The sequence below is a fragment of the Colobus angolensis genome, unplaced genomic scaffold, assembly GCF_000951035.1.
Source record: "Colobus angolensis palliatus isolate OR3802 unplaced genomic scaffold, Cang.pa_1.0 Scaffold164, whole genome shotgun sequence".
NCBI classification, from domain to species: Eukaryota; Metazoa; Chordata; class Mammalia; order Primates; family Cercopithecidae; genus Colobus; species Colobus angolensis.
In genome coordinates, this window is record NW_012114755.1 from 3,915,720 (window position 1) to 3,928,013 (window position 12,294).

The 12,294-nt window shown below is 39.0% G+C and overlaps 1 protein-coding gene across 3 annotated transcripts in view; it reads left to right on the forward strand.

Moving 5' to 3' along the window:
* Positions 1 to 368: 368 nt before the first annotated feature.
* PRMT3 (protein arginine methyltransferase 3) overlaps positions 369 to 12,294 on the forward strand; it is a 129,307-nt gene continuing 117,381 nt past the window's right edge. The window contains exons 1-7 of one of the 3 annotated variants that reach the window (XM_011937498.1): positions 369 to 579; positions 827 to 962; positions 2,547 to 2,629; positions 4,972 to 5,021; positions 5,646 to 5,748; positions 8,521 to 8,680; positions 10,293 to 10,437. In XM_011937498.1, coding sequence (XP_011792888.1) covers positions 552 to 579; positions 827 to 962; positions 2,547 to 2,629; positions 4,972 to 5,021; positions 5,646 to 5,748; positions 8,521 to 8,680; positions 10,293 to 10,437 — 705 coding nt within the window. In that variant the 5' untranslated portion in view covers positions 369 to 551. The remainder of the gene's footprint in view (positions 580 to 826; positions 963 to 2,546; positions 2,630 to 4,971; positions 5,022 to 5,645; positions 5,749 to 8,520; positions 8,681 to 10,292; positions 10,438 to 12,294) is intronic. The other 2 variants (XM_011937500.1, XM_011937499.1) reach the window with 2 other exon arrangements.

Here is a 12,294-nt window from a genome sequence, read left to right on the forward strand (position 1 = left end):
CAGCTGCACCCCCTCCAGGACCTGGGAGCCCAGAAACCAGCCGAGCCTTCAGCGTTTGGCCTCCTCCGCCACCAGAGGGCGTTATGGGCCGATCGCCCCTCCGCTAACCGCTCATCCCAGGAGCAAGGGGCGCACAGAGGACAGGATGCCAACAGCAAAACCGCTGCGACGTCTCTCTGCCTCAGGGCTCAGAGCAGCGGGCCGGGACCTCCCACTAACGCTTGCCGCAACCCAAGGAGGAGACAAAAAGTCATCTCTTGGGCTGCAACATTAACCGTCATCAGCGCGCCCCCTCATCGCGCACTGCGTCAACCCTGCGGCGGGAGGAGGCGGAGCCCGCGTTGTCGCCCCGCCCCCACTTCACGTGACCCACACGGCGCCTCGAGGCCGGAAGCGCGCGCGCTCAGGCGTTCCCGGCTGTCTGCGAAGTTCCCGGAGACCCGATCCCGCCGCGGGCTCGCGCTTGTGCTCGCGCTCCGGCCGCTGCGCGCGCTCGTTGCCCATCCTCGTCCCCGCCCCTAGACACGCCGGGCTCTCGGGGCACCACAGCCATGTGCTCGTTAGCGTCAGGCGCTACCGGTGGGTACCCTGGCCCCTCAGCACCCGGCTCGCCCAGCCCCAGGCCGTGCCGCTGTGGGGGCGGTGGAAGACCCTCCGGGACACGGGTCCGGCCCGGGCGGGGTGGAGCGCTCGCAGGGAAAACGGAGGAGGTGCTGAGTGAGGGCCGCGGGTGGACGGGGCGGGGGAGAGCCCATCCTCACCTGCTCCTCGAGCCCTCGGGCCGCACCGGTGTCCGAGGCCGATCTGATTGTTGTGCGTGTGTTAGGCGGCCGGGGCGCTGTGGAGGATGAGGAGGACCTGCCAGAACTGTCGGACAGCGGGGACGAGGCTGCCTGGGAGGATGAGGACGATGCTGATCTTCCCCACGACAAGCAACAGACCCCCTGCCTGTTCTGTAACAGGTTCGTCCACCTCAGCGCCTGGCCCCTGCTCTAGTGTGCCCAGGCGCGTGGGTCTGTGTGCCCAGGAACGACTTCGGGCAGGAGGCGAGCCAGAGTGGCCTGTCTTTGAATTCTGGAACACTGGTCTGGGGTGAGAGCTTGTGGAGAAGGAGGACCCTCAGTAGTAGAGAGAGGGAACCGTGAACTGGAAGGCTGGTTGTGCTACCAGCTTTTGATTAGTAGTGCATTGAATCTGTGGTTCCCTAATCTTGTCGCTTGAAACGCTGAAAAAACAACAACAAAATGATACTGAACTCTGCACCTGAATGATTCTAAATCAGGGATGGGGTCTAGGAATATTCTGTTTTATGAGAACAAGATCAGAAGTAACAGTGAAGTTACTAACGAGTTACTAAATGAGTAACAAATTTGGGAGCCACACTGAACTAGATAATCCCTACGAAGCCTTCCAGCTTTACCTTGCTAATTATTTGACAAGTAGGGAGCTTCTCAGGTGAAACATTTCTGTTACATTTGAGCGGTTTACATAGCCTAAGAAGGAAGTTCACCTTCCTTAAGTAGGATTTTTCACTTAGAGAAAAAGAGACTGCAGTATCAATAATTTGCTCAAGGTCACAAAGCTGTGGTGTGTTTATTTCCAAACTCACATTCCAGCCCCTTAAAATTCTGCCTATTAGTCTTGGGAAGCTTTGGCTGCTGTCCTAGGCAAATAGGCAGGAAAGAGGCCCGGCTGGCATTGGCCAGTGTTACTTTAATACATTTTCCAGTGTTCCTTGTATCTGGGCGTGGTGCTGATTGGTGGTGTGTTAGTGTTCTCATCTGTAGCCCCATTGGGTAGATAGAATGCCTGTATATATTCTAGTTGTCATACAGTATTTATTGAGCACCAGTGGTGCAGTGGCTGTGATAGCCTCCATAAATACTCCAAATAACCTATCTTGGTAAACATTTGTTGAAAACTAATGCTCCACATGTGTAAGGAATATAGATAAGGTATGCAGCTTCTCTGCTGTGTATTCCTGTGTAAGTGTCCTTCAGATTTGCATGTCACATAATAAAGAGGCTTGATCCTCACAGTGTCTATAATGCAAGTACGTCGGGAACACTACAGGATCACTTTTGAAATAAGGCACTTTGGGAGTATGCCAGCTGTAAAATTACATTTTATGCTTTATTTCTAAAAGCAGTTTGAGTTGTGCCAGTTCAAAGCCTCTAAAAGCAGAGTTGACACTTAGAGGAGAAAAGAATCTCAAGTAGAGAAATTGTGTGACTTGAGAGAAACAGACTCTATCAAAGGGGACTCTCTTAAAATCTTGTTGATAAAATCAGTGACATTATTTGACAAATAAATTCACCTTGACGTTTAAAGGATAATTGGTTTTAGGAGTAAAATGGGACTCAGAAGTACTAATTCCCTTTAGAAATGCTGGGTTCCCTTCCTTTCAGATACAAGTCTGTTTTTTCTTAATTGGAAATAAAACTAGAAACCAGCAGAGTGAAAAAAAAAAAGTGTATATGTAACATGAAATCAGTATTTAGACTTCTTGGGGGACTATTCCATGAAGCTATTGCTTAATTTTTCAGGTTATTCACATCTGCCGAAGAAACATTTTCACACTGTAAGTCTGAGCATCAATTTAATATTGACAGCATGGTTCATAAACATGGTGAGTGTTTTTTAGAATAAAGGCAATTTAAGTTGTGAAATTTGGCCAAGTATGGAGGCTCACGCCTGTCATCCCAGCACTTTGGGAGGCTGAGGTGGGTGGATCACTTTAGGTCAGGAGTTCAAGACCAGCCTGGCCAACATAGTGAAACCCGATCTCTACTAAAATACAAAAGTTATCTGGGTGTGATGATGCACACCTGTAATCCCAGCTACTCAGAAGACTGAGGCAGGTGAGTTGCTTAAACCTGGTAGGTGGAGGTAGCGGCGAGCTGAGATGGCATCACTGCACTGCAGCCTGGGTAACAGAGTGAGACTCTTCTCAAAAAAAAAAAAAAAAGGTTGTGAAATATAAGTTCAGATTTTATAGTTTTTCAGACCCTTTTCTGTATGAGTTTAATATGGCAAATAATACAGCAACATCTTATCTTGTGGAAGTGGAGTTTTTTTGACAAGCGCTCCTTGAGAAAAGATGAATAAGTCACTCTTCTAGACAAGATTCACTATATTTAAGCTTATATTAGCTTTTCAACTAAAAACAAAAACAGATTTGGCATGTGATTACATTTTTACATTTTATGTGATTACATATTAGTTTTAGGGAGAGCAAGTGTAGATGTAGGACTTGAAAAAGGAGGCAGTTCATTTGAAAAAAGACAACTTAATCAGCTCGAAGCGTGACATGAACTTCACAGCCTACGAGACTGAGTTTTATACAAAGTTTGGTAGAGACTGGACAAAGACTGATGAAATTAAGGTTAATATGTAAAATACTCAGGTGATGTTTCTATTGAAACTTTTATTTAAACACAGTTGCCTTACGATTAAGGCCTTCCACTTCTTTAAATGGATATAGAAGAGCTATACTACAATAAAATTAAATAGGCCGGGTGCGGTGGCTCACGCCTGTGATTCCAGCACTTTGGGAGGCCAAGGTGGGTGGATCACAAGGTCAGGAGATCGAGACCATCCTGGCTAACCCAGTGAAACCCCGACTCTACTAAAAATGCAAAAAATTAACCAGGCATGGTGGCAGGTGCCTGTAGTCCCAGCTACTTGGGAGGCTGAGGCAGGAGAATCGCTTGAACCCGGGAGGCAGAGGTTGCAGTGAGCTGAGATCATGCCACTGCACTCCAGCCTGGGCGACAGACTGAGACTCTATCTCAAAAAAAAAAAAAAAACTTAATACAGAATAGGTGTTTTGGTCCCTGTATTTGTTGACAACTAAGAAGGGACATTATTGAAGAATAGCAAATACTAACAGATGTTTCAGTGTCAGATAAATACGTGGTATCATATGTTCATAAATCATAAATTCAGGTGCAAATACTTTTGTAAGGCATAAATGACAGCCTCATTTTTTAATGCTTTTTGTTTTTGTTTTTGTTTTTTCTGAGACGGAGTCTTGCTCTTGTTGCCCAGGCTGGAGTGCAATGGCGCGATCTTGGCTCACCGCAACCTCCGCCTCCTGGGTTCAAGTGATTCTCTTCCCTCAGCCTCCTGCGTAGTTGAGATTATAGGTATGCGCCACCACACTGGCTAATTTTGTATTTTTAGTAAAGACAGGGTTTCTCCGTGTTGGTCAGGCTGGTCTCGAACTCCCGACCTCAGGTGATCCACCCGTCTTGGCCTCCCAAAGTGCTGGGATTACAGGCATGAGCCACTGTGCCCAGCCTTAATGTTTTTAATGTTGCATTTCTAAAGTATTAGACTCATACTTGAGATAGAATTATGTTTTGTTTTGTTTTTTTCACTTACCAATATAGGGGGTTTGTATACTATTAAAGCTTTCTCATAACAACAGTTTTATGACAAATAATTGGTTGGTTGGATATATTACTGCTTTCCTTTGTTTTAAATGCTGCATAATTTCTGGAAAGATATGAGAACCAAATAACAAGCCTTATTGGGTTTGCATCATTTAACTTCATGTAGAAGCTAGTATACACCATGTCCTGGCAAAATTATAATTTGATACACACCATAAAAATTAGGGATTTAAAACTTTCAGCTCTGATATCAATTGCCAAATACTTGGTAAAATGTCGGACCTAATTTTCCAGATTTGTATGGTTCTGACAAAGGAGGAGCAGAATTTTAAAAATCAATTTCTCTTCTTTTTAGAAATACTACAAAAGCTTTAATTTGTGTTCTATGGCTGCTTCTCAATACCGAGGTATCATCGTATTACTACTTCTAATTCTTAATAAAATTCAAAATATAAGTAGTAAATTAGGGGTCAGAAGTAATTTATTGTTTAATCAGAGAAGTCTTTCTAGAACAGGTCAGTTAAACAAAACAACTTATGTTAAAATAGGTGAATTATCTTTTTTCCCCCTTTAGGACTTGAATTTTATGGATACATTAAGCTAATAAATTTTATTAGACTTAAGGTAAGTTGACAGCTTAATTTATAATTTTGTTTAGAAATTAAAGAAATGCTACAGTGACTGTCAGTGTACTGATTATTTAAAAGAATATGAGGAACTGCATTAAATTTGGTACTCATTATATTGGGGAATCATGGACATTAGGAACTAGCACAGCAGAAAGCACCATGTAAATGTCTACCATAACTAACAAATATTATTTTCACTGCATCTAAGAGATGAATCCGTGTATGTGAAAAATAATTCAGTGTCAGATAAAGGGAAATACTGATGGACAGGATCTGTAAAATCAGAAATAATTTCTAATGTGATTTTAAGTATTTTGGTTGCTCTTTTTTCTGTTTTTTCCAAATACTTTGTGTTTTTTTTGTCCTACTTAAATGAATGTTTAATGACATGACAACACTTTCCCCAAATCCAAACAAACAGTAAGAAAAACTCTACATTGAAACTGCTGATTAAGCAATCATCCAGCAAGTTAATGAAATGACAGGCGTGTACAGACTTTAGAGACATACTGATTTTGTGTAATGCAAACATGATTTCCTTTGTTTAATTCTGTAGTTTTTACTAAGGAGATTTTGTGATTATATGTAATGAAAAAACGTTAATTAATTTTATATCCAGAATCCTACAGTTGAGTACATGAATTCCATATACAACCCAGTGCCTTGGGAGAAAGAAGAATATTTGAAGCCAGTGTTAGAAGATGACCTTTTACTTCAATTTGGTAAGATGAACATAAGTGTATCTACTTTAGTTAACATAAGGCCATTTGTTATGGCAAAATGGAGGTAAAGTGTTTTAGGAAAAGACATGCTTTTTAAAATTCTCTAAATGCCTCATCAGATAGTTGGTTTCAATGGAAAAGTTAAGTTGCTTAAAAACTAATAGTGGGCCAGGCGCGGAATCCCAGCACTTTGGGAGGCTACGGGCAGATCACAAGGTCAGGAGATCGGGACCATCCTGGCTAACACAGTGAGACCCGATCTTTAGTAAAAATACAAAAAGTTAGCCGGGCATGGTGGTGGGCACCTGTAGTCCCAGCTACTGGGAGGTTGAGGCAGGAGAATCTCTTGAACCTGTGATACAGGTGACAGAGCAAGACTCTGTCTAAAAAAACCAAATACTCTGTGATCAAAGGATTGTCTGTTTTTGCCTTTAATTGCTTCATTTATTTTGGAGCTCTTATGTGAGGTTTATACACATTTATAATTGTTATATTTTACTGAAATATTAGCCAACTTTTGCAGTAATTCTTCTTTGCCTGAAAGAAGTATCCAGGTGATTTGAACATCCTGAGACAGAAGGTAGACGTGGAAATTCGTCTTTCTGAATGTGGTTTAGGCCTTGAATTCTAGCAAATTGTAGTTAGGAATCTTAATATTTACTAAATCCTTTCTCTTTTTCAAATCTCTAAGTTTAATCTTTAATATATAATTATCTGCATATTCTTAACATTAAAAAGTTTTTATTATGACAATTTTTATTGCAGCAGAAAGCAAAACAGAAACTGACCAGTTTGAAGAATTTTGAAATCAAAATACAAAAGGAGGTTTGTAGTAGGAAGTAGAAAACACAGTATACCAGTCTTATATAATTTGTAAATATTTTGTTGTGCTCATTAATTTTTGGTGAATTAGTGAATGAATGCAGTTTTTAAACCTCAGTGACTCAATATTCTACCAGAGTGATTAGAAGTTATCAACACCCTGCTCTGCTTTTATAACAGGAATTCAACTTAGGCTGTAGTCTCTTATAGTATTATGCATTCGTTAGGCTTAGCTGTTTTGTCCTAACTCTGAAGAAGTGTCTTCACAACTGAAAAATGAATAGGAATGTTTACAAAGTCACATTTCTTCCAGTGCTATCCTGAGGGGAAAACGTAATATTTGCACTACTTACTGCCTTAAGTTGATCTGAAAGTTAGACCAGTAAATGGACATTGATTTTGTGAAATTCACAAACTACATATATTAACTTATCTTTGCAGAGAAGTGAAATTAAAATTAAATATAGTGAAATTAAAATCAAATCAATAATTTAAAAATACTAGGAATTAGGATATTTAATAGTATCAGCAATAAGACTTTAGTGTATAGATTTCACTCCACCTTGCCCAGGATGAAAAATTAGTGTGTGGAATTCTTTACACACTGTCCTTAGGAATGTTTTTTTTTCCTCCAGTTTATTCAGGTATGATTGATAAGTGAAAATTTTGTACATTTCAAATATACAATGTGATGATTTGATATGCATATACATTGTGAAGTGATTACTGTAACCAAGCTGATTAACATCATCACCTCATGTTCCATTTTTTATTTTTGTGTTGAGAACAGCTAAGATCTACTGTCTGCAAATTTCAAGTATACAGTGTGGCATTTTTAACTATAGTCACTTTACCATAGGCAGATGCCCATAACTTACTCGTATTGTAGCTGAAAGTGTGTACACTTTGACCAATATCTCCTCATTTCCACCACCATTTCACTCTCTGCTTCTGTGAGTTTTTTTTTTTAATTCCACACAAAAGTGAGATCACACAGTGTTTGTCTGTTTGTGTCTGTCTTATTTTGCTTCACATAATGTCCTCCACGTTCATTCATATTGTCATATATGGCAGGATTTCCCTTAAGCAATATCTGAATTTAATACCTGCTACAATAAGGACACAGGCTAGGAGGTGGCTTTGTGTAATGGCAAGAACATGGGCTGAGTTTAAATCTTAGTTCTTCCATAAACAGATATATAACGTTGGGATAGTCACTTAATTTCCCTGAAATTTATTTTTTCCATGCCTCAAATAGGGATAAATACATCTTAACTGTGTTTTGAGAATAAAACGAAAAGTAATAATGTACTTGAAAGATACCTGCTGATCAATAAATATTAGGTTTTTTCTTTCTACTTTTTTCTTTCTTCCTGGATTTGGTTGAGTATAATTAATATTTAAATATATGTTCAGTTGAGCCAACTAATGAAAAACTTTGACTGACAGCATGCTCTTTGAATTCAAATTGAAATAGTTTAGATGATAAATATTTATTATTATTACTTTTAAGACCGAGTCTCACTGTATTGCCCAGGTTGGAGTACAGTGGTGCGATCTCGGCTCACTGCAGTCTCCACTTCTGAGGTTCAAGCAATTCTCCTGGCTCAGCCTCCCAAGTAGCTGGGACCACAGGCCCGCACCACCAGGCCTGGCTAATTTTTTGTATTTTTTTTTTTGTAGAGACAAGGTTTCACCAAACTGGCCAGGCTGGTCTTGATCACTGTTGGCCTCAAGTGATCTGCCTGCCTCGGCCTTGCAAAATGCTGGGATTATAGGCGTTAGCCACTGTGCAAAGCCGAGATGATTAATATTCAATTAAAACTACTTTCACTAATCTTTCTCAATTGGCCACATAGTAGAAACTTAGGGCATATTTATTCCTAACATATTTATACTTGTTTTGTTGTTATAAGATGGCCTGATAATAATGTCCATTTATTTCTTTAGATGTGGAAGATCTTTATGAACCGGTGTCAGTACCCTTCTCATACCCCAATGGACTCAGTGAAAATATATCTGTTGTTGAAAAATTGAAACATATGGAAGCCAGGGCACTGTCTGCTGAAGCCGCACTGGCTAGAGCACGTGAGGATCTGCAAAAAATGAAGTAATTTATCAATCTTGCAAAATTAATTGTTTAGATCTCCAAAATAATACAACCAATGGCAAAGTAGAATATAGATCATTTCATATACTGGAAAGTACAATGTAGATATTTTATCTTCATACAGTTAAAGATATGTAGCATTTTTATACATTATGGATATCATTAATTAATATAAAGTCTTATGGTTTTACCTATTCTGATATGTTCTGACAAATGTTGTCCTCATGAATGTTTTTGTTCTTTATTGCCTTCCTTTCAGTTTTCCTGTTTGCAGTTGATTTCTCCATTTTACTTTTTCTATCTTAGTTTTTTAAAGTGGACGGATTAATCTTTTTGAGGTTTGGGGAAAATACAGGGTTGAAGTTTTTATTTTTAAAGAATCAAAATGTAGGCCGCAGTGGGTCACATCTGTAATCTCAGCACTTTGGGAGGCCAAGGCGGGTGGATCATGAGGTCAGGAGTTTGAGACCAGTCTGGCCAACATGGTGAAACCCCATTTCTACTAAAAATACAAAAATTAGCTGGGGTGTGGTGGTGTACGCCTGTAATCCCAGCTACTTGGGAGGCTGAGACGGGAGAAGTGCTTGAATCCGGGAAGTGGAGGTTACAGTGAGCCGAGATCATGCCACTGTACTCCAACGTGGGCAACAAAGCAAGACTTTGTCTTGTGTGTGGGGGGGTGGGTGCGGGAAGAATCAAAACGTAATTATGGTATAGTATGAACCCAGAAAACCAGATACACAGTGACTGTTTTTCCCAGTGAATAAATTTGCATTGTACTGGTGTAGTACTTTTCAAAGTTTAATGTGCATAGGAATCAACTGGGATCCTGTTAAAATGTAAATTCTGATTCAGGAGATTGAGAATAGGGCCTGAGATTCTGCATTTCTAACAAGTATACCTCACAGTCCTTCCTGTTGGATTTGTAAGCTGTTTGCTGTTGCCTGAGTACCCATTTGATGATTTGCCAGAATGTATGTTCAGCGGGAAAGATAGTAGAACCAATTGTAGTTCCTCTTCTCTGTTTCAGAATTTTTATGCTAGGTAACAAGCAACCAACACCAACTTTACCTTTTGCCCCTTTGGACTTCTCCCTTTTGTATACCTTATGGATTCCTAATAGGTCATGATCTGAGAGGGATCTGAGTTTTAGAGCTGGAGTGGGTGGTGTTGGTGTATATAAATAATTATCTATTTGGGTCTACTTTCTGCTTATATAACACTCCCAAGAAGTAATATGGTTTTAAAGAATATTAATAGAGCTGAAATACATGACATTGATCCAGTTGCTAAAAAAGGATTTTAAAACAATAGAAATAATAGAGGATAATAAAAGTAATATGCTTATTTTGTTCCGTTAAAAGACATAAAGAGGATTATCTGCAGTTGGCATTGCTTTTGTGGTTTGTAGAAGGAGTGCATAAAATTGTTTTTGAATATTGCCATTGCTTCAGATCCAGCAGGGGGAGCTTTCAGTTGTTCAAGGTAGAATGTGATTTAGAAGGCTCATCACACTGTACTGCCTCCTCTTTCCTCTTCTTCAACCTCTAGCCTTTCCTTTATTCATGGTCCAATAAACCTGTCTCAAGGGTGTATTTCAAATTGATTACAGACAATTTGCTCAGGATTTTGTGATGAACGCAGATGTCAGAACCTGCTCGTCATCTACTAGTATCATTGCGGACCTCCAGGAGGATGAGGACGGTGTTTATTTCAGCTCATACGGGCATTATGGGATACATGAAGAAATGCTAAAGGTTAGAAAAGAACACAAATGTGCCAAATCCATACTAAAGGAAAAATAGAACAGGTTCTTTCTTAATATATATGTACACTGTAGGAGACCTCCTTTTTTTTGGGTGGGGAGAACTGCTTTTTAAACACCTCTTTGGTGCTTGATAGCTCATCTTGGGTTGAAAATATTACAAGACTGGGCGCGGTGGCACATGCCTGTAATACCAGCACTTTGGGAGCCCAAGGCGGGAGGATTGCTTGAGCCCCGGAGTTCAAGACCAGCCTAGGCAATGTAGTGAGACCCTGTCTACAAAAAAAAAAAAAAGAAAAAAAGATTACAGAGGCATCAGTCATTTGTACATTCCATTTAAAATCATTATTAATCTTTTTATGAAATCACTTTTTCCTTAAAATATTGGAAAAACTTGACAATTTTAGTCTTCTCAAGGGCAACTATTAAATAGGAACAATTAGATGGATTAAATTATATATTTACCTTTTAATGTATATAGGAAATGATTAATTTCAGTGTTTTAAATAGCCATACTGACTTTTGTTTGGGCCAATAATAACTCTTTGATATAAAGTTTAATTATAAATCTCACAATTATTATGTTAACTTTTTTACCATTGAAATCATTGACATACAGGAGTATTTCCTGAATTGGTCAAATTAGATACAGTCATGCACTGCATACTAATGTTTCAGTCAATCAGACTGATGTGATGGTGCCGCCGTGAGACTATAATGCCATATTTTTACTGTACCTTTTCTATGTTTAGATATGCTTAGATACAAAAATACCATTGTGTTATAGTTGCCTACAGTATTCAGTACAGTGACATGCTGTACAGGTTTGTAGCCTAGGAGTAATAGGCTATCTTACAGAGCCTAGGTGTGTAGTAGTCTGTATACCATCTCCATTTGTGAAGTATGCTCTGTGATGTTCACACAACACATTTCTCAGAAGTATCCCTAGCTTTAAGCAACATGTGACTGTATTTAAATCTGGCTGGTTTTAATTTTTATAATGGTAATATCCATGTAAGATAAAAGTTGATTTCTATCTATATTTGATAATTATACATTTTATTAAGTATTATAGATTGTAAAATAGGAAGATGTAATTTTTAGTTCAGTGAAATTTAGAATACGTAGAGTAAAATAGATGTTGGAACATAAACATTGAAAGTTTAGATGTTTATCTCTGAATTTTAAATGCCACCGTTACCTATTCTTAAAACCAACAAACAAAATATCCCTTTCTAAATCCTTCCTCCAGAGATTGTTTTATTTTTTGGTTTCCCTGAAGCACAGGCATTTAAGCTAACCAGGGATATTTGGCAACATGTATATATTTTGTTGATTCGGTTTTGCCGGATCACAGAATAGAAGTTTGGTAATTGATAATTGTACTTATGTGGGGTCTTTTAAAACATTGTCATGTCATTACTAATTACATGTCGTGGTTGTGCTTTTTGTTGTCAATTGGGTAATGGCATAGCATTATAAATAATAGATATCTTATTCTAAGTAATACATTATTTTGAGTTTCAGTGAATTTGTTGAAAAAAATTGACTTGCTTCATTTTCTTTATTAATTTTTTTATTATGTTTAGAATATTTTCTTTAAAGAAGTTTAGGGCCATGTTTGTCATTTAAAATCACCCCATTAAATACTATAAGCCTTTCATTCCTTTGGTATGGAAATTGTGTTGGGCTTTTCAGACAGGTTAAAAGTTACTAAAACTTTCAGTAGAGTGTTGAGCGTTGTGAGTACAATCATCAGGGAAATTCAGTTTGAGTACTGACCATTTACAAATCTTTATCCTGGACACTTGTATCTATATGTCAGTAACCATAAGATTTCACATCTGGT